The following is a 23,181-nucleotide window of genomic DNA, read 5'->3' as shown; positions in this document are numbered from 1 at the left end:
CGCAATAACGTGCTCTTTATTATGGCATTTGTATGAAGTTCTGGTATCACACTCAAGATCTGTACAGTGTTGCTTTGCATATTGGACATGATGAACCATATACCGTAAACTGCGTGTATGCTTGTCCTTTTACATAAATAAAGTTTGTTTCTTTAAAAAAAAAAAAAAAGAATTTTGCTCCGGAGGAATGTCCACTTGCTTATTGTACACCTTCCATCATCTTGAGGAACTCTGCAAAGAGATGAAGACGTGTGTTTATAAGGGAATAGGCAGGGGATGTTCTATGATGTCATGGTCAAGTGATGTCATCACCGCTCAGGTACTCAGGTACTAAACTCACCATCAAAGTCAATCTTGCCATCGTTGTTTTTGTCCCCATCCTTCATCAGCTCATCGATTTCCTCATCTGTGACACTCTCACCAGAGGAACGGAGGATCTCTCCCAGCTCATCGGCATCGATGTATCCATCAGCGTTCCTGAGATAGAATACGAGAAGCCATCAGTAAGGAGACTCGGGAGACCCATTATATAAGTGTCTATTTATGTCCCTTATGAATTGGGTAAAGAAAGAAGATACTCACTTGTCAAAGATGCGGAAACATTCAGCCAACTCCTCTTCAGATTTTCCTTGCGCATCCTCTTTCATCTGGCGCACCATCATGACCAAGAACTCTTCAAAGTCGATAGTACCGCTGCCTGTAAGACGCCATAGTTATCTCTTCAGCTATTTACCCAACAGTCTTTGTGTATACGATAAAAGTACACACAATGAGTGAGCCCTCTATCGGCACCATCTTAGAACAGACAGAGCGAGCAGGGTGATATATAAAATCTGCACGACTCCTGTATAAATTTCGTATTCTGGGCTTAGGAGTCCAGAGGGTGGTCCTTTTCAGTGATTGACACTGATTAGGACCGCCCACTGGGCTCCTAGCCCCAGAATACGAAATTTATATGATTAAAGTTATTCTGAATATTTTCCCATAAAACTATATATTAATCTGCTCAGCTCCTCCTGCTCTATAACATGATGCCAGATGATTAAAATGCTTGACTATTAACAACTAGATGATCACCCTATCACCATTATATAAAATATACCATGATGTATAGACTATAAGAGTAAAGGGTTCAATAGTAATATAGATAGGAGATACTCAGAACAACTTGATCTTTTTTTTTCCATTTTAAACTCACCATCTTCATCTACTTCTTCAATGATGGCATCCAACTCTTCTTTGGTTGGGGTCTGTCCAAGCATCCTCATGACAGTACCCAACTCCTTGGTGCTGATGTCACCGCCGCCATCTGTGTCAAACATGTCAAAGGCGGCCTTGAACTCTAATTGAAGGGGCAGAAAAAAAACAATATTTAGCTCTATGTGAGTGGCACAACGTACACGACATATCTTCTCCATTTTCCCGTCACACTAGACGCCGTTCTCTCGACTTTTGGATTACATCCCTCACTTTAAATAATCCCATTTTCTGGTCTTTTGTGTCTCTCTTCCCATTCCCACCACCACCAACTACACACTTGTACAGACTAACGTCTCTGGCTTTTACTGCTCCTCAAATTCATCTCAATTTAACACTTTCACTCTATTCTCTATATAGTTTTTTAGTTACACCCTATCACCCAATACAAAAAATATCCTTTGTTTTTGCTATTCTGTCGTCAATAAATTGAATATTTTACATTTTTTATACATTTTTGGACCAAATTCTTCCACCATCTTATCATAATATCTTTGTAATATTCCAATCTTTTATATATATATATATATATATATATATATATATATATACACACACACACATTTTCCCACTTTTCTTATCCCCTTATGATTACTTTGAAGAATATTAGTATTGCATAATAATAATAATAATAATAATACATTTCCTAAATTCTAACATGCATTTTTTGGTACTTTTTTTTTTCATGCCAAACACAGGAATGGATCAAAAAGAAAGAGATATTTAAAGGGAAGGTTTTATACTTATAAAAATTGCAACTAAGTTGCATGTGTGAATCCAGCTCAATGCATCAGGTAAGTACTAAAGTAATAAGTTACATATTCTGTATAGAAACTTTAAGCAATTCCTATTTTTTACGATTTATAAATAAAATTATTTTATTAGAATTTATTATATGTATTATAGTATATATATATATATATATATATATATATATATATATATATAGTATATATATAGATATATATATACATATATATATATATATATATATATATATATATCAAATTCTTCTTATTATTATTATTACTTTTCCCCATGCACTGGATTTCATAATAGGCCTGATATAACTATTCTATCGAATATCTATTCCTTATGACCCCCCATTCATATGGACTCTCTTCATTCATCTTACAGAATCATGCACTTGTACTCTTCATACTTTAAGCTATAACCCTATGCAGACAGAAGAAAAACCCAAAGTAGAAAAATTCTTACCAGCGATCATTTCCTCGCTGAGGAAGGACCTCGCATCTTGCTGCTGGTCTGTAGGCTGTAAACCAAACAAATGTATGATATGAGTGCTGGTAACCAATGATAGGACTGCCCAAAAACATTATTCCTCCATCCATTAACTGTGGGAGAAGAACGGACTAGAGAAGAAGGAGCTACACAACTCTACTCCACACCTTCTAGGTAAGGCACATAGTAGGGCCTACTGGGCAAGGGATCTTTTCATATTCCTTATGTCAATCCAGAGTATAAAAAAAAAGTAATCCAGGCATTTTATGTATCCACCGAAATTGGCCGGATCTGATGTAAAAGCATAAAAATCCCACCCATGCCCCAATGCCAAAAAAACAAAAGTAAAGTAAAAAAGAAGAATAAAAAAATTAAAGGTTCTTGAACAAGGTTGGTTCTGGCGGTAGAAGGCAGACTGACCTGCGACATGGTGCCTGGGGACACAGGGCTCTGTCACAGCACTATGTCCAAAGATGACTGAACCCCAAGAGGTGGCTGCCGGAGCCCAGAAGATAAGAGCTGGTATAATTAGCAGACTCTTGGAGACTCCTTATAGGGAGAGGAGTTCAGACGGGGATTGGATTACCTTCCCACATATGAACCCCCTAAGACTGGCAGAGAAGGAGATAATAAAAGCTGCCAAACGACTAAATATATACTCTGCAGACCGAGCAAGATTCTCTGAAAAACACATTTAGAATTCAGCTCCGAAGCCTCTCCATAGGCCCAGAATGCTTCGATTTCTCAATCCTTTGTATTGTTACCCCTGCTGATCCGTGTAGACACATATACCGGCTTCTTGGCAGGAACTCAACTCAATAAAAACTAATAGCTACACAACATGCATGTTAATCGGCAGCGGGAGCTGTCAGCTAAGACAACTATTGACGTCTATAGACGGCTTATTATGGCTTGTTTAGATTCTTAAGTACGCTTAAGTGGGCCATAGACTGCTCAAAGGTCTTTTAGTGGACACTTAAGACAGACAATTCCCCCCCCCCCCTTGATATTTAAGATGAACAGAACCTTACAAAGTGGGTTGGGATGGCAGCCGGATTGACTCCACCCTTAATATTTAGTTTACATCACACTGTGTTTGTTTGTTTTTTATCCATTTTATGCAAAAAAACACAAAAAAAACGGATGAAAACGGACAAATTTATGTGCATTCATTTTTCCATTGACTTCCATTATAAAAAAAACGGATCAAAACACATCCACGTTTTTGTATATACTAAAAAATGGATGCGTTTCGATCCAGATTTTTTTTTATAATGGAAGTCATGGAGAAACGGATACACACAAATACAGCCGTTTTTTTATCTTTTTTTTTTTTTTTTTGCATAAAACTAGAGATGAGCGAACCGGGTTCGGGTTCGAGACCATCCGAACCCGAACGATCGGCATTTGATTAGCGGGGGCTGCTGAAGTTTTATGTAAAAAAAACGGATGAAAACTGACAAATTTGTGTGCATTCATTTTTCCATTGACTTCCATTATAAAAAAAACGGATCAAAACACATCCACGTTTTTGTATATGCTAAAAAATGGATGCGTTTCGATCCAGATTTTTTTTTATAATGGAAGTCAACAGGGAAACGGATACACACAAATACAGCCGTTTTTTGTTGTTTTTTTTTGCATAAAACTAGAGATGAGCGAACCGGGTTCGGGTTCGAATCCATCCGAACACGAACGATCGGCATTTGATTAGCGGTGGCTGCTGAAGTTGGATAAAGCCCTAAGGCTATGTGGAAATCATCGATATAGTCATTGGCTGTATCCATGTTTTCCAGACAACCTTAGAGCTTTATCCACGTTCAGCAGCCCCAGCTAATCAAATGCCGATCGTTCGGGTTCGGATCGACTTGAACCCGGTTCGCTCATCTCTACATGAAACGGGTTAAAAAAAAACAGATTGCAAAGACCGCAGTGTGAAGCCAGCCTTGGTTTCCTATAGTGTCATTGAATGCGATTGGAGTTGTAGTTGAGGAGATCTCTATACGATGCAGGTTAGACAGTACAGGTGCACGCATTAAGAATCTATGGGGTTTTCATTAGTGCAAAAAAAATAAAAATGGCTGATTTAGGCATCGGAAGAAGTTTAATGTCATCTGTAAAGATGCAATCAGGGAGAGGAAATTCATATGCTAAAAAGAACAGCTGATTTCCATATGTAAATGACATTCACTATGTAAGTGGGATAAGTAATTGAGGGATCAGATGATGGGATGTACACAGAATACCAAAACAGGGAGTAGGTATATAGCTTCTATAACATGACCTACGCCATAAAGGTTTAGATGGTTATACCCATTTACAGCTTTGTGCACAAACCGTATATTTCAACCCTGGATCATTCCGCAGATACAGATGCAGATCCTAGAGGAGCATGAGACTCATTAGACTAGAAAAAAGGGTCTATTTTTTCTCATTTCCAGAAACAGCGCCACTCTGGTCCTAAGGCCGGGTCTGGTATTGCAGCGTAACACTGTTTTAAAGGGACTGAGCTGCAATACTAGACACAGACTATGGATAGGAGTGGTGCTGTTTCCAGAAAAGTAAAGACTTTTATTTTATAATATTGGTCACTATTCTCCACATATATGGTAGTAATATCACCATACTCAGTGTAATGAATATCACTGACCTCAGTTTAATGGATATCACTGCCCTCAGTATAATAGATATCACCATCCACAGTATAATGGATATCACCACCCCCAGTATAATGGATATCACCACCCAAAGTATAATGGATATCACAGCCCACAGTATAATGGATATCACTGCCCTCAGTATAATGGATATCACAGCACACAGTATAATAGATATCACCACCCACAGTATAATAGATATCACCACCCACAGTATAATGGATATCACCACCCACAGTATAATGGATATCACCACCCACAGTATAATGGATATCACAGCCCACAGTATAATGGATATCACAGCCCACAGTATAATGGATATCACTGCCCTCAGTATAATGGATATCACAGCACACAATATAATGGATATCACAGCACACAGTATAATAGATATCACCACCCACAGTATAATAGATATAACCACCCACAGTATAATGGATATCACCACCCACAGTATAATTGATATCACTGCCCTCAGTATAATGGATATCACTGGCCTCAGTATAATGGATATCACTGGCCTCAGTATAATGGATATCACTGACCTCAGTAAAATGGATATCATATCACTGCCCTCAGTATAATGGATATCACTGCCTGCAGTATAATAGCACTGCCCTCAGTATAATAGATATCACTGCCCTCAGTAAAATGGATATCACTGCTGCCCTCAGTATAATAGATATCACTGGCCTCAGTATAATGGATATCACCACCCACAGTATATTATATATCACTGCCCACAGTATAATGGATATCACCGCCCACAGTATAAAATATATCACTGCCCTCAGTATAATAGATATCACCATAATTAGTATAATGGATATCACCGTCCACAGTATAATAGATATCATCACCCACAGTATAATGGATATCACCACCCACAGTATAATATATATCACTGCCTACAATATAATGGATATCACTGTCCACAGTATAATAGATATCACCATACTCAGTATAATGGATATCACTGCCCTCAGTATAATAGATATCACTGCCCTCAGTATAATGGATATCACTGCCCTCAGTATAATAGATATCACTGCCCTTAGTATAATATATATCACTGCCCTCAGTATAATAGATATCACTGCCCTTAGTATAATAGATATCACTGCCCTTAGTATAATAGATATCACTGCCCTTAGTATAATATATATCACTGCCCTCAGTATAATGGATATCACTGCCTGCAATATAATATCACTGCCCTCAGTATAATAGATATCACTATCCCCCTCCTTTTAGGATGTGCACAGAAAATTTAGAGTGACCGCTAAGAAAAAATATTTACTTGCTGATACTAATCCTGTTCGCGTCATGCACAGTGCTAAATATAGGATCTATGCTCAGTGACTTATTGTTAGTAACATGGACATTGCCATATTCATCCGGCAGAGGTCGCCTGAGACTACAAGCTGTCATAAGTGTATGGTGTGAAATAACAAGCACAGATATAACCCCAACAAGCCCCCATTGTAAGTCATTGAGATCCATAGGGCAATGCTGGGATCCATCAGATGCAGATGTGAATACAGCCAAATACACGGTGATCATCTGCTCTCACCAGGAAAAGCTGCAAATTATTACATGGACAAAACTGTTTTTCCTCAAGCTTAAAGAGGAGGAACACCCATTAAGACACCCTAATAACTTAAAGGGGTACTTCAGAGAAAGATAGGTTTTAAATTAACTGGTGCTGGAAAGGTATATAGATTTGTAATTTACTTTTAGTTAAAATCTCAAGTCTTCCAGTACTTATCAGCTGCTGTATGTCCTGCAGGATGTGGGGTATTCTTTCCAGTCTGACACAGTGCTCTCTGCTGCCACCTCTGTCCAGAGCAGGAGAGGTTTACTATCGGAATTTGCTACTGCTCTGGACAGTTCCTGACATGGACAGAGGTGGCAGCAAAGAACATTGTGTCAGACTGGAAAGAATACGCCACTTCCTGCAGGACATACAGCAGCTGATAAGTACTGGAAGACTGGAAATTTTAACTAGAAGTAAATTACAAATCTATATACCTTTCTGGCACCAGTTCATTTAAAAACTTTTTTTTTTCCTTCCGGAGTACCCCTTTAATAGGGAATATAGACAATGGGGGAGATTTATAAAAGGGTGTAAAATATACACTGGTGTTAACTGCCCATAGCAACCAATTACAGCTCAGATAAAATAAAAGAGGAGCTGTGATTGGTCGAAAACATTTAGGGTAAAAACATTCGGCCAAGTATTGGAAACTGCAATGGACAGTGGCATAGCTCTGTGTAATGGGGAGCAGAGCTATTAGCTCCGCCCCCATACTCAGCAACCAGATCTGAGCAGAGGAGACCAGAGCACCCAAGAAGAGCAGGAACCCGGACAGGTGAGATTATCCCTAGTAGTACAAGTAGTAGATTTTATAGTTTTGCAGCATGTGGCCATCCATGTGGCAGAACTACAACCCCCATCATGTCCCCCTAACAGTTCATGATAGGAGTTGTAGCTCTGAGCTGAAATTTTGCGCCATGGCCCAAATTAGGTATTCCTCAGTATGGCAGCAGGTGGTCTGTAATACTACTGTAATAATAATATAAATCTGGGTGACGTCCTCTGTTGTAGACACAATGGCGGCCACACTGGTTGTCACTTGTCATCCAACTTTCCCCAGAAGCATGTATAGGTAAGAAATAGCTGAAGCTGGGGGATATGCATTCACATACTACAACAGCCCCTACACTATGGATAGCAGAATAATCATACAGCCAGCAGCTATTCCTCCCAGTGTCCACAAACATGCACGCTCAGTAGGATGCCATCAATATCAACTCTATCGAAATTTTGTTTTGTATTACTTTAAAAAATAAATAAATAAAAAACTAAAAAGAAATGAAAACTTTTTGTCACTATATTTTTTGCACAGTGAGCTGTACATTTATTGATACCTTTTGGGGGCAGATGATCACTATTTAATCCATGTTATGTTCAGGTTAAAATTGGGAAAAGGGGGGCAATTAGAAATTTTATTGAGGGTAGATATCATTTTAAAAAATGTTTAATTTTTAGTTATTTTTTTTTTTTTATAGTTTTTTTGTTCCCCTAAAGGAGTTAGAGTTACATTAGAGTTCATGTAACCTAGAGATAATAAATTAACTCTCCAGGCCATGATTGTCCCATATATATATATATATATATATATATATATATATATATATATATATATTTATATTTATTTTTTTTAATTTATATTTATTATTATTATGATTTTGAATGAAGTATCTAAAAAAATGAGAGAAAGATTGAGCAATCTGTGATTCACATTGAGGTCAGCTTTCACAGGGTTTGTCCACCAGTGGGCAGTAGAATCCTATTTACCAGGGTTTATGCATTGACTTACTTGTGTAACATGATGGCAAAAATAAATGTAACTTAGAATTCATGTACAGCTAATACACCCATAAACTGCTATGCTGCCATAGATCTGTAATACACTCATACGCTACTGTGTTCCTAGAGATCTGTAATACCCCCATACACTGCTGTGTGCCTAGAGATCTGTAATACCCCCATACACTGCTGTGTGCCTAGAGATCTGTAATACCCCCATACACTGCTGTGTGCCTAGAGATCTGTAATGCCCCCATACACTGCTATGCCCCCATAGATCTGTAATACCCCCACATGCTACTGTGTTCCTAGAGATCTGTAATACCCCCATACACTGCTGTGTTCCTAGAGATCTGTAATACCCCCATACACTGCTGTGTGCCTAGAGATCTGTAATACCCCATAAACTGCTATGCTGCCATAGATCTGTAATACACTCATACGCTACTGTGTTCCTAGAGATCTGTAATACCCCCATACACTGCTGTGAGCCTAGAGATCTGTAATGCCCCCATACACTGCTGTGTGCCTAGAGATCTGTAATGCCCCCATACACTGCTGTGTGCCTATAGATCTGTAATATACCCATGTGCCTATAGACCTGTAATACACCCATAGGCTATGTCCCCACTTTGTAAGACACTGGCCGTTGCGTGACCCGGCCAGTGTCTGAGAAGATCATCCCGGCCGGTATTGCAGTACCAGCCAGATGATCTTTACTGCTACTGAATTTGGATGTGGGCGCATCCGTGCGTGCCCACATCCGAATTCCCCGCTGCACACAATGGAGCGTGCGGCTCAGGGTGTGAACTGACAGGGTTTTCTGATATGTCAGTTTCTTGCGGCGCTGCTAGGGATCCCGGCCAGATAGTATACTATGTGTATACACTTCCGCCCGGATGTCAGAGAAGGCAGCACTACGTAAGTTCTGTAGTAATCATGGCCGTTGTTGCAACAGCCGTGATTACTATGGAACTTACGGCTGTATAGCCATACACTGCTATATGCCCACAGATCTGTAATACACCCATACACTGCTATACACCCAGAGATCTGTAATACACCCATACACTGCTATACACCCACAGATCTGTAATACACCCATACAGTGCTATATGCCCACAGATCTGTAATACACCCATACAGTGCTATACACCCACAGATCTGTAATACACCCATACAGTGCTATATGCCCACAGATCTGTAATACACCCATACAGTGCTATACACCCAGAGATCTGTAATACACCCATACAGTGCTATACACCCACAGATCTGTAATACACCCATACAGTGCTATACACCCACAGATCTGTAATACACCCATACACTGCTATACACCCAGAGATCTGTAATACACCCATACAGTGCTATACACCCACAGATCTGTAATACACCCATACAGTGCTATATGCCCACAGATCTGTAATACACCCATACAGTGCTATACACCCACAGATCTGTAATACACCCATACAGTGCTATACACCCACAGATCTGTAATACACCCATACAGTGCTATACACCCAGAGATCTGTAATACACCCATACAGTGCTATACACCCACAGATCTTTAATACACCCATACACTGCTATACACCCACAGATCTTTAATACACCCATACAGTGCTATACACCCACAGATCTGTAATACACCCATACACTGCTATATGCCCACAGATCTGTAATACATTGGTGGCAGCAGAGGGGCTCGTGTTGATCCCTACTGCTACAATTCCATGTATAATGATAAATAAATAAAAATATACTTTTTTTTTGTAATATTACAAAGTAATATAACTTTACTAAAGAAATCTATATATATATAAAAAAAAAATTTAAAAGATTAGATCCAGGATTAGATTCATAACTGCTTTACTTCAGAAATAGCGCCACATTAGTCCTCAGTTTCTGGGAGGTACTGCAGCTCAGTTCCAATTAAATACATATAGGTGAGTTGTAATACCACACACAGGGGTGGTGCTGTTTTTTGGGGGAAGCCTAGGTAACTGTGAAAAAGGGGGAAAATATTAATCAAAAGAAAAAAAAAAATCTGATTCCAACATTTTTATAGATGTTATTATGTTCTTTTTCATATAACATTTTTAGCCCCACCAAACCCAGTAGGGGGATCCTGACAAAAGAAGTATTCAGCCATACAAAAAAAAAATCGGCCACAAATAAATATATTGGGAGAAATTCCTGTAAGACATACGACAAAAAAACAAAAAATGATAGTTTGGATCAGTTTCAGTACGCGAATCACATAAAAAACTGTGTATCATTTCATGTGAGCGTTCTGTTACATCTTGGACTGTGCAATCAGGTTGTAGTACCTAATTACAAACACTGGATGGCGATATATGTTCTGCTGAGTATTACCAGCAGACCCTTGTATAAGCTCCTGCAGTGATCCCCAACCTGTGACTCTCCAACTGCTGCAAAACTACAACTCCCAGCATGCTACAGAATAGATTGCTGCAATTTCAGTCCTAAAGTGTCATGTTATGAAAGTTGTGCCGGCCTAGAAAATAACTCAGGTCGTGTTCACATCTCGGTTTAGGCTTTCCATCATAGGAGCAGAACAATGACAATGATATTGTGTTGTGCCTGACAGACCCTACTGATTATAATGGGGTCTGTTGGATTTCTAGCATGGTGTCTGCCAGTTTACCTAACAAAGTAGCGCTGCATGCGGTGGTGCCAAGGGTGTAACATGAAATGACTGGGCCCCATAGCAAACTTTTAATTGGGGCCCCCATTCCTTCCCGACTGACCCTGAGCTGTCCACCTGGTGCTGCAAATGATGACAGCTCAGGGGCCCAGTATATTGCAGGAGGGGGCAATGGGGTCCCCTGATGTGGTGGGCCCCATAGCAGCCGCTATAGTGTTGCTTTATCTAGGAATTCTGTGACGGAGACTCTGACACAAATGTGAACACGACCCCAGTCATAATTTTAGTAAATAAATGTTACTTATGCTGCGTTTACATGGAACGACTATCGTTCGAATTTGCACCATAACGATCGAATTCGTACGATAATCGTACATGTAAACGCAGCGAACGATCAAACGGCGAGCGAGAAATCGTTCATTTTGATCTTTGAACATGCTCTTAAATTGTCATTCGCAAAAAAATTGCAGATCGTTCCGTGTAAACAGTCGTTCACCGATTTTGCCTATGTGCAAGATAGGCTTAAGCGATCGCAAAACGAATTTTTCGTACAATATATCGTTCAGTCTAAACGCTGATCTTTATAAAAAAAAAATCGACACTTCGAAATCGTTAATCGTACGGTCCGGCGAATTATCGTTCTGTGTAAATGCAGCATTAATGTGAACAATGTATGTCTGTGCTTATTGCATACAAAAGGTTAACCACTAGGGGGCAGCGTAATATAGTCATCCCTCCCTTCAACTGATTACGTTGGGTTTGATGGCACATAGCCTTGTGCCTTGTTCTAAAAACATTTTTTTACCGTGTTTTTGGATGGCCATCATTTTGAGTCCAAAATATGGCCATAATAATCAAAACCAGCCACAAATATGGTGGTGGTGGTGGGGGGGGAGGGTTGTGTGAACATAGCCTGACATGGCATAAACATTTTTCATAGTTTTGACTATTAATTCTGCAGAACTTAGCCAAATTTTATAGTCGTAAAATTCAGGTGTTAGGGAAAATATAAATATATACAGGGTGGTCCAAAAGTAGGTGGACAGTATAGGGGAGATTTATCAAACATGGTGTAAAGTGAAACAGGCCCAGTTGCCCCTAGCAACCAATCAGATTCCACCTTTCATTCCTCACAGACTCTTTGGAAAATTAAAGGTGGACTCTGATTGGTTGCTAGGGGCAACTGAGACAGTTTCACTTTACACCATGTTTGATAAATCTTCCCTGAATTCATAACCCTATTACACATACTGCCCCCATACTTATGGACCACCCTGTACATACATGGACATAAAATAGTAACAAATATGGGCCCAAAAACTGCTAAAATATATATATCTGTAATTTCTAGGGGATGCTGTCTTAGATACCCATAGCAACCAAGCCCAACACAACTTTCATTTTATATAGGTTAAAGGTTTATCAAAACTCATGCTGTGGAGCAGTTGCCCATAGCAACCAATCAGAGTGCTTTTTTTTTAAAGCTTTTAAAAAAAAGCTTAAATCTGATTGGTTGCTATGGGCAACTGCTCCACAGCATGAGTTTTGATAAACCTTTAACCTATATAAAATGAAAGTTGTTCTGGCCTCGGTTGTCATGGACAACTATTCCGTATATAGTGGGAACAGAGCCTAAAAGTGTACATAGTCACCACATAAAAGGGGAAAGCCTATAGATGTTACTGAGCTGTGGACCCGGCTAATGGAAAGAAAACGAGGTGCCAACTAGAGACATGTCAGCTGAGGCGTCATTATCTATATTCAGAACAGATCAGAACATTTTTTTATGCTAGTATATTGCCTTAATAAAGTTTTTTTTACTTTGTAATATAACTTTATTTTATAAAAATGTATTGTTTTTTTATCTACATACTCACTTCCGTGAGGGCCCGCTCTGCTGCCACCAATGTTTGTGTCGGGAACTACAGGGCTATCCAAGCCCTGAAGTTCCTGATCCGCTACCGAACAACGCTATGCAGAGCAGGGTCCTATTCCCATATTCTGATATACAGTACACGGGCAGGAGACTGCCTGACACGACCGCTGTGTCCGAGCGGTGATTGCTGATGGACTGCTGAGGCCATCAATGAACGTCCATCAATGAACAATTATTGAGGGCCTATGAAAAATCCCTTTAACTGCATTTCCCTAAAATAAAAGTACTAATATTAGATATACAGCAGGTGTCAATGATCCTATAGGAAGACATGTCACCCATCACTCTGCACGTGACTCCTATAATGTAAATACCGCCACCTGGCGTCCCAATATATCCTCCTATCATATAACGTCTAATGATCTGGCTACTCTGCGCTATTAGCAATAGACACTCAACGACCAGATCTATATACTGCCTATATACTATTTTCAGAGCTTGTAAATGACCCCCCCGGTCAGTCCATAGGTTGATAATATAAGAGATTTAAGAAGATCCCAAGTCTTGCTATAAATAGGAGAAGGAGCAGACACCTGTTCCCTCTCAAGCCTTGTGTAAAACGCAGCTGTCCCTCACTAGAATTAGAAGTGACAGACATAAGATGCATGCCCCCCTCCATTACCCCAAACCTCTGCCCCGCTCCCACCATGATCCAACATCAAAGCACAAAGCAGATGGCACTATTTCATGGTGGGGCTATCGGGTTGCTGTCAGAATGTCCATGATGGTGGGAGCAGGGCTCCATGTGTCCCTGACGGTGAAAGGGTTAAAGGTTCGCTCCATAATTAAAGGGAATTTTATGGGTTTTAGGCATTTTCTGGTTACCGTGTGTGCCCGCCTTTATGTGGTTTCTCTATGGGTGGTCCTGTTTTTGTTAAATGTTTTTGGTAAATATAGAAGTCCCTGATCTCACTTGCCAAGTCTTTGTACAACGTTAAAAATCATAATTTCTGCCCCCAAACCTAAGGCTGGGTATATCCTAAGAACAGCTTGTCCTAGGATCTGACCAGAAATAGAGAACCATAACATTGAATAGCGCTGAACAGTTTGACCCGTCTAATTGGTCTCAAATTTGTTTTGCTATGTTGATCCAGAAGAAGCAAAAATGAAATCTATATGCACCAGGTGCTTAAATAGGGAGAGGAGGAGGGACTCATCCTGGACCCCTAATAGACAATAGAATATAATGAGAGCCAATGTCGATGTCCATAGTAAGGTCACATGTTCTAAATCCATTACAAATTAAAGGGGTTACCCAGCGCTACAAAAACATGGCCACTTTTCCCCCTACTGTTGTCTCCAGTTCAGGTGCAGTTTGCAATTAAGCTCCATTTACTTCAATGGAACTGAGTTTCAAAACCCCACCCAAACTGGAGACAACAGTAGTGGGAAAGTGGCCATGTTTTTGTAGCGCTGGATAACCCCTTTAATTTGAGGGAGTCAAAGTCTCAGCATTTATAGATTTACTAGGTTTACTACATATTGGCCATTATATAGTTATACAGCGGGTGCCTGTAAACCTTAGTACTAAGCCATAATATAGCATATATACTTTTATGTATCCACCCAGTACCGGCATATGATTCAGATATCATAGGAAACCCTAAAAATAATTGAGGCACTCTCAATCAAACACCATATTAATACTGATATATATCCTAGAAATATTACTCATGGACATGGAGTGGTTACAGCTTCAACAATTAAGAATTAAGAAAGCAAGGACCATTTAAAGGGATTATTCAGCATTAGACAAACATGGCCACTTTCTTCCAGAGACAGCGCCACTATCTCTGGGGTTTTGAAACTCTGTTTCATTGAAGGGAATCGAACTTAAAGGAGTTATCCAGCACTACAAAAACATGGCCACTTTCTTCCAAAGACAGCACAGCTCTTTTCTCCAGGTCAGGTGTGGTTTGCAATTAAGCTCCATTCACGTCAATGGAACGGACTTATGCTGCGTTTACACGTAACGATTATCGTGCGAATTTGCGCGATAACGATCGAATTCGAACAATAATCGTACGTGTAAACGCAGCGAACGCTCAAACGACGAACAAGAAATCGTTCGTTTTGATCTTTCAACATGTCATCAAATCGTCGTTCGCAAAAAATTCCGCGATCGTTCCGTGTAAACAGTCGCCGCGCGATAGTCCGGCCGCCCGGCCCCCCGCTCGCAGCCCAGCCCCCCGCGCCGGCTCGATCGCCACCCCCGCCGCCGCTCTGATCACCGCTCTGATCACCGCCGCTGCTCCGATCACCCCCCACCGCCGCCGCTCCGGTCACCCCCCCCCGCCGCCACCGCCGCCCCCGCAGCGAGCATAAGTTACCTGCTCCGCGCAGCAGGTCTTCCGACATCCCCGCCTCCGCTCTTCAGTGCACTGATTGGCTGAAGAGGGGAGCCGGGAATTTCAAATGGCTCCCCTTCAGCCAATCAGTGCTGCCTTGCATTGATTGGCTGAAGAGGGGAGCCGGGAATTTCAAACCGCTCCTCTTCAGCCAATCAGTGCTGAAGAGGAGCACTGATTGGCTGAAGAGGAGGCGTTTGAAATTCCCGGCTCCCCTCTTCAGCCAATCAGTGCACTGAAGAGGGGAGCCGGGGATGTCGGAAGACCTGCTGTGTGGAGCTGGTAACGTATGCTCGCGGCGGGGGCGACCGGAGCGGCGGGGGGGGGTTAGCGGGGGTGGCGATCGAACTGGCGCAGGGGGCTGCCGATGAGCGGGGGGCTGCGGGCGCGCGATCGCAAAACGATTTTTCCGTACGATATATCGTACCGTCTAAACGCTGATCGTTATGAAAAAAAATCGTTACTCCAACATCGTTAATCGTACGATCGGGCCAATTATCGTTTCGTGTAAACGCACCATTACAAAACCTGCACCCAACCTGGACACAAGAGAGGGGCTGTCTCTGGAAGAGAGTGGCCATGTTTTTGTAGTGCTGGATAACCCCTTTAATTACAAACCGCACCTGAAGTGTAGACAACGATGGTGCTGTCTCTGGAAGAGAGTGTCCATATTTTTCTAAAACTGGATAACCCCTTTAAGGCACCATTACACAGGATTATAGGCCCAGAGAAGAACAAGCAATTGCTGTTCATTGACTTATTGGTTTAAATATTATCGTTCGTTGGCTGGAAATCTCCCCGACTTTAATTGTGTATTGATATACAGATTTCACTTCAGAAATTTCTGCGGCTAAATAAGAGATCCATTCATTTGAATGGTGTTGCTAAGGCAATAATACATATTTTATTTATTCAGTTAATTATTTAATTATTTTAATGTAAATATTGCTGTTGTTATTATTGTTGTTGTTAGAGCTACTGCTGAATCATTTAATAATGGCCGTTGTTATGAAATACGGCCGTGTTTTTTACTTAGTGTGAACCCGACAATACACATATATGTCCTCTAGATTCTTATAAAGCAGGCACCAATGGTGTGTTTACACTGACAGATTTATGACAGATTATTGAAGCCAAAGCCAGGAACAGACTATAAACAGAGAACAAGACATACAGAAAAGACTGAGATTTCTCCTCTTTTCACATCCATTCCTGGCTTTGGCTTCAGTAGTCTGTCAGATAAATCTCTCTGTGTAAGCACCATTATGTGCAGAATGGGAAAGCTTGCTTCTTTTTTCCAGATGGATCATTTCTGTTTTTTTTTTTTTGTTTGTTTTTTACACTGCGGCCATATGTGTTGAATGCTTTTTTTTAAGAAATAATTTTTCGCTAATCAACTTCTATGGGGAAGGGGTTGCCGTCATGTCTATTAGTGCATTGGCGTTTTATTCGGCGTTTTTTTCCCCAGTAAAAATCCTGGAATCACATGATAAAACATAACACGAGTTGTAATGAAAAAAAAAAAAAAAAAGAACAGGGCATAAAACGACAGAAATAAAAAAAAATTTACTAATATACTCTAAAATGAAAAAAAAAAAATGGCAGAAAAAGACACCAAGAAAAAAAACTCAATAAAAAAAATAAGCATCTGGCAGAAGCCTATGGTGGATCTATACAGAGATCTCATGGAATTGACTCCTCACTTTTTAGCTGCACATTTGTCTCTATTGAAATCAATGTGTCACCATAGTGGACGGAGTCCAGTGGAAGGTGGTGGGGGCTTGGAAGGGGCTGTAAACTGCAGCTGTGCTACTTGGATAGCGCAACATGTCTGAGTGGAAAACGATACCTCCTCGAACCTTCACACGGAACCATCAGCTTCTCATAACACATCACATGGATCTCTCACCATCTGATTGAACCTTCACCCATACGCCCCTCAAACATTAAAGGGGTTATCAAGGATAAGAAAATAATGCTTTTTTCCACAGACAGCGCCACTCTTGTTCTCAGTCTGTGTGTGGTATTGCAACTCAGTTCCATTGGGGGGAATGGAGCTGAGTTGCAATACCACAAACAACCTGAGGATGGGTGTGGCACTGTGGAGATATCCAAATTTGCCATTCAGAGAATGATAAAGCTCCCCTAAGGGTTACCTCATGCATCCTCCACTCTGTGGGATATCTACATTTTTTACAATTATTGTTTTTTGCAAATTTTTTGTACACACAAGGGGGGGGGGGGGGGGGGGTTCAATGGAGAGAGGGGTGAGCCGCTGCCAGACACCTCTTGCCAAGAATAGAGGATTGGACAGCTGAAATCCAACTGCCTGATCCTTACCTGTCATGAGAGGAGAGTCAGGGGGCTCCTTATACACAGGTTATCTAATGCGTATAGCCAATAGACAGTGGTCATCCCAATATGAAAAGTTATCAACTAGCCACAGGACAGGGCTACATTCACATGTTCCGTCATTTTCCAGGACCGTATGCAATTGTCCGCAATCAGCAAAAAATTATTCTGTTTTGCATCTGTAATCTGTATTTTTTTTTTGAGGATCAGCAAAACAAAAAGGGGAAGGGGAAGCAAAACAAGAAGGGGAAGTTAAATGAATGGGAATGGTTTAAAATGAAGGTTTTTACGGATTTGGGGGAATCACACGTGTATAAATTTACGGATCCGCAAAATTTACGGACGCTCCTATGGGACGATCCGTGCTGCGATTACGGTACGTTTTTTTGCAGATTGGGCATAAGTAAAACTACGGACAGGGCGAACAGGTCAACTGAAATTAATGGGACATAAATTTGTCCGCGATTATGGACAAACTTACGGAACGTGTGAATGTAGCCTAACCGGGTCAAATCACTTTATGAATGGAGCGGAGGTTGAGCATGTGCACTGAGCAATGGGCATCCCATTACTATATACATCAGGGGTAGGGAACCTTGGCTCTCCAGCTGTTGCAAAACTACAACTCCCATCATGCCTGGACAGCCAAAGCTAAAGCTTTGGCTGTCCAGGCATGATGGGAGTTGTAGTTTTGCAACAGCTGGAGAGCCAAGGTTCCCTACCCCTGATATAAATAATGCCATCATATTCCACATGTTCTTTATACAAACAGACATCTACGTCCACCTCCCACCCCGGCACTAGGAGCCGATCACTTCTGCCGCATGCTTCACATAATACAGTAATTTTGTCACCTCGTCTCCTCGTATCAGATAGTCTCCTTCTCCCCAGCCCTGACCTCTGCTTATTGACATTGCTTCCTAATCATTGGAATCAACAGCCTCTGGATACATGACCCCAGGAAGAATGTCCCCTACATTACCAAGTGCGACCCCCAAAATGATGGCACCAATATTTGTATATATGTGCAGCACTCTCTATGTGATATACAGTATATATATATATATATATATATATATATATATATATAAAATGGGGGAGATTTATCAAACATAGTGTAAAGTGAAACTGGCTCAGTTGCCCCTAGCAACGAATCAGATTCCGCCTTTCATTTTCCAAAGAGTCTGTGAGGAATGAAAAGTGGAATCTGATTGGTTGCTAGGGGCAACTGAGCTGGTTTTATTTACACCAGTTTGATAAATCTCCCCCAATATGTTTATGTATGTATATCTTATATGTGTGTATATTATATATGTTTAAGTATGTATATACATACGTATACGTATATATTGCAGTCTGGGCCCCACACCTCCAACACTGAACCTTACAACTCATCCATTGCTCCTCTGTATATATCCATGCCGACCACACAGGTAGCTCCGCATATGAGTCTCGCGTTACTGTTATCTCTACAGATGTAGCAGAGCCAGCTTCACTACACACAGCAGAGCTGAGTTTGTCGCTGTAATATCTACCGCATTCCGTAAGACTCCAGGTACACTGTAAGTGATACGGCAGTAAAAAAAAGTCAGGCAACAAACACAGCTCTGCTATATCTGTTTCTTTTCTTTACAACCAAAGAAAAAAGCCACCACCTGTTCCAGTATCCACTCCTCACACCAATGGGGCAAAAAACTATAGAAAATCCATCTCCCAAACATATGAAAAGCTTCAATACTTTGTGAGTCCATTTTTTTTTAAACGCATTTCGAACTCATCCATGAAATGCGTCGGGTTCATACATTATTGAAGGTTTCCATTTGTTTGGGGGCTGAATTTTCCTTCTCCATGCACAGGGTGACATCAAATTTTTACATTTTTTTTAGAGCGAACAACATCGATAGATCTTATTCCTGGGATATCGGACTAAGCAGCAGGAGGCGTCCGAAGACGCGGCTCTTTCTACCATCAATAATCCCGCTCTCGGGAGCTCAAGTCACGGCCGCATTAGTCAGAAAATAATTTCCATCTGAGACACAGTTGTTCTTCCTTAAAGGTCAGCAGGATGGAATGAACGCATCTCCTTAAAAGAATCTCGGTCACATAAGGGAGAAGGTTCTACTGTATTGGCTCTATAGCAGGAGATACGGTGGGAACCATACTGTGTCAACGTGACCCACCGATTTCCATCTCTCACTGTCAGGGACTCGATGACGAGAGTTATTTCAGCAATGACTAATGGCCGAGCCCTTGAAGACTATTCATTACAGCAAGGCGTGTTACTGTGGATACCAGGGGGGCCATTTTTGCAAACAGTCACCCCCCTAGCTGTCCGGCATTGATTTCACATAGGTATAATCCAAAGGTCTCTGCTGACTTACCATCTTGGAGGGTCCTCCCAATGCCTGCAGGGAGAAGAGACAGGCAGGAGGGGGTCTGTTAGCTCCTCGGTAAAGACGCCCAAAGCTTTCTCTTTAATGAGTTGCCTCTAATTTGTACTGTGCCCATTCACACACCTGCTCCCACTTCTGCCCTGATTGGATGCCACTAACAACTATACACCCCCCCACTCCCAATCCTATGCCAGCTGACCCCTGATTGGAGGGACAGGCATTTGACCAAATTTAGCCTGTGTCGTAAGGAAGGGGGGCAACACAAAAATAAAAGACCAGGTAAAGAGGGAGGGGTCGGTGACAAGGAGGAACACATGGCACTCCTCTCACTGGAAATAGTTAATGGGAATTTCCAGGACTTGCCATCTCCCCCTCTCTCTGCAAGAAAAACCTCCCCCCCCCCCCAATGCTGGAGGAGCCCCCGGATTTATGAGAAGAATAAGTATCAGATGACCCCTCAGCCCCTTACTCCAGGCGACCGATTAGAAATAGCAGCAGCTGCAAACGTGATCGGCAATGGCACAATCTATGTCAAGAGAGAAGTAGGCAAACAGGGTGGCATCTCACACCGGTGCCAAGGGGGAAGATAACTTCACTCTACTATAGCTAAGACTACAACTCCCAGCATGCCTGGACAGGAGGAGGACGAGCAGTTCTCTCCATACCTATACGAAGTCTATGGAGCCCATCTGTAGAGCACTCACCTGGTTCTAGTGATGGGTGGGGGGCTGAACACAGACCCCGAGCCAAACAATGATGCGTTAAAAGTAGGGATGGACCGAACCCTCTGAGGTTCGGGTTCGGCTGAACCCGAACGCTCGGCATCGGATTCCCGCTGTCTGCCCGCTCCGTGCAGCGGGCGGATACAGCGGGAGGACCGCTGTATCCCAGTTTTCCAGGCGTTCCTCCCGCTGGATCCGCCCGCTGCACGGAGCGGGCAGACAGCGGGAATCGTTACGGAGGGTAACGGACCAGGTTCGGACCATCCCTAGTTAAAAGTCATTGTAATGGTGTAAAGGGGCACTCCGAGAATATTATCATGTGCTCTGTCCCCTGATGGACACCATTTCTGGTCCACTCTGCTCACCAGTGTGATCAGTCAACTCATACTGGGGTTTGTGTGTTGACTGGAGGTCCCATTCTCAGTGACTGAGCGTCTTGAAGGGGTCCTCCAGCGAAAAGAAATTCTTTCAGATCAACTGGTGCCAGAAAGTGCTAGAGATTTGTAACTCACTTCTTTTAAAAAAAAAATTAAAAAAAACTGTCTTCCAGTATTTATTAGCTGCTGTGTGTCCTGAAGGAAGTGGTGTATTATTTCCAGTCTGGAGAGCAGGAAAGGTTTTCTATGGGAATTTGCTGCTGCTCTGGACAGTTCCTGACATGGACAGAGGTGGCAGCAGAGAGCACTGTGTCAAAATTGAAAGAAAACACCACTTCCTGCAGGACATACAGCAGCTGATAAGTACTAGAAGACTAGAGATTTTTTAATCGAAGTAAATTACAAATCCCTGGTACCAATTTATTTGATTTTTTTTTTAATTTGCTGGAGTAACCCTTTAAAGTTACTTCTGTTCCAGAAGTTTCTGTTCCAGAAGTTACTTCTGTTCCATCAGATTATTGGATCCATTATTGGAGGAAATGAGCTGCCCAGTAAGAAGGGGAGCAGGGCAGCCACTTACTTGCCCCCTGCTTATACTGGGAGGGGGAGGGGGACAATGTTTTGCTGAGATCATCACCTTAAAGGGGTTGTCCAGCAAAAATCTTTTTCTTTCAAATTAACTGGTTGCAGAAAGTTATATAGATTTGTAATTTACTTCTATTTAAAAATCTTAACTCTTCCCATACTTATCAGCTTCTGTATGTCCTGCAGGAAATGTTTTCTTTCCAGGCTGACACAGTGCTCTCTGCTGCCAACTCCGAGACAGGAACTGTCCAGAGCAGGAGAGGTTTTCTATGGGGATTTGGACAGTTCCTGACATGGACAGAGGTGGCAGCAGAGAGCGCTGTGTCAGACTGGAAAGAAAACACCACTTCCTGCAGGACATACAGCACCTGATAAGTATGAAAAGACTGGAGATTTTTAAATAGGAGTAAATTACTAATCTATATAACTTTCTGAAACCAGTGGATTTGTAAGAAAAAGATTTTCGCTGGACAAAGCCTTTAAGAGAACCTGTCCCCCCCCCGTGCCGGGGTGAAAGCCCCCGCTAGAGCCCTGGATACTTACCCCATCTCGCCAAGTCCCGTTCCTGGAGCCGGTCCTGGGACGGAGATATCCCCATCTGAAGCCCGACGCACGCGCTGCTGAGGCGAGTCCGACCCCATAGAGAATGACGGCTCCATTCTCTATGGATGTCGGACTCATCTCAACAGCGCGAGCGCCGGGCTTCTGACTAGGATATCTCCGGCCCGGGAACGGCTCCAGGAGCAGGACTTGGCGAGATCCGGTAAGTATCCCGGCCTCTAGCGGGGGCCTTCATCTCGTGACGGGGGGTGACAGGTTCCCTTTAAAGCGTTACACCCAATGGCAGTCAGCCTGCAGAAAGGCCTTTGTATTTTGTTAGGTAGTTATTCAACAGTGTGTGTAGATTCGAAAAAATAAAACAACATAAAAGCCCAAGTAATATACACACACGGGGAGATTTATCAAACATGGTGTAAAGTGAAACTGGCTCAGTTGCCCCTAGCAACCAATCAGATTCCACCTTTCATTTTCCAAAGAGTCTGTGAGGAATGAAAGGTGGAATCTGATTGGTTGCTAGGGGCAACTGGGTCAGTTTCACTTTACACCATGTTTGATAACTCTCCCCCCCAGTTACTATATGAAGTTTACTGATGGTGCCAAAAACCTGGCGCCTGGGATTAACTGCATGTTTGCTGGGAGCTTTCCAGTTTATAATGTTACTGCCCTGTAAATGATAAATGTCACTGGTGGAGACTTTTACTATC

The 23,181-nt window shown here is 41.9% G+C and overlaps 1 protein-coding gene across 2 annotated transcripts; it reads right to left on the bottom strand.

The window, feature by feature from the left end:
- On the bottom strand, positions 1-20,277 carry TNNC2 (troponin C2, fast skeletal type). 2 transcript variants are annotated; one of them, XM_069952042.1, is made up of 6 exons: positions 20,221-20,277; positions 2,476-2,530; positions 1,199-1,342; positions 583-697; positions 341-477; positions 1-231 (listed from the first exon to the last, which is right to left on the bottom strand). In XM_069952042.1, the coding sequence occupies exons 1-6, from the start codon at positions 20,221-20,223 to the stop codon at positions 200-202; spliced, it is 486 nt and encodes a 161-aa protein (XP_069808143.1). In that variant the 5' UTR covers positions 20,224-20,277; the 3' UTR covers positions 1-199. The 2 variants fall into 2 exon arrangements, with proteins under 2 accessions (XP_069808143.1, XP_069808142.1); XM_069952041.1 differs by lacking the exon at positions 20,221-20,277 and adding an exon at positions 2,920-3,028.
- Between the last annotated feature and the right edge of the window lie 2,904 nt (positions 20,278-23,181).

The sequence above is a fragment of the Dendropsophus ebraccatus genome, chromosome 14 (genome assembly GCF_027789765.1).
Source record: "Dendropsophus ebraccatus isolate aDenEbr1 chromosome 14, aDenEbr1.pat, whole genome shotgun sequence".
In the NCBI taxonomy this organism is placed as follows: domain Eukaryota; kingdom Metazoa; phylum Chordata; class Amphibia; order Anura; family Hylidae; genus Dendropsophus; species Dendropsophus ebraccatus.
Note: the sequence above shows the minus strand (reverse complement) of the source record. Positions and strands in the feature narration are given on the sequence as shown.

Coding starts and splice junctions, on each gene's coding strand:
- TNNC2 (XM_069952041.1), bottom strand. Junction 1,343..2,475: donor CAGCGAGGAAATGATCGCTG/GTAAGAATTTTT, acceptor CCCTTCAATTAG/AGTTCAAGGCCGCCTTTGAC. Junction 232..340: donor TGGCAAGATTGACTTTGATG/GTGAGTTTAGTA, acceptor ATCTCTTTGCAG/AGTTCCTCAAGATGATGGAA.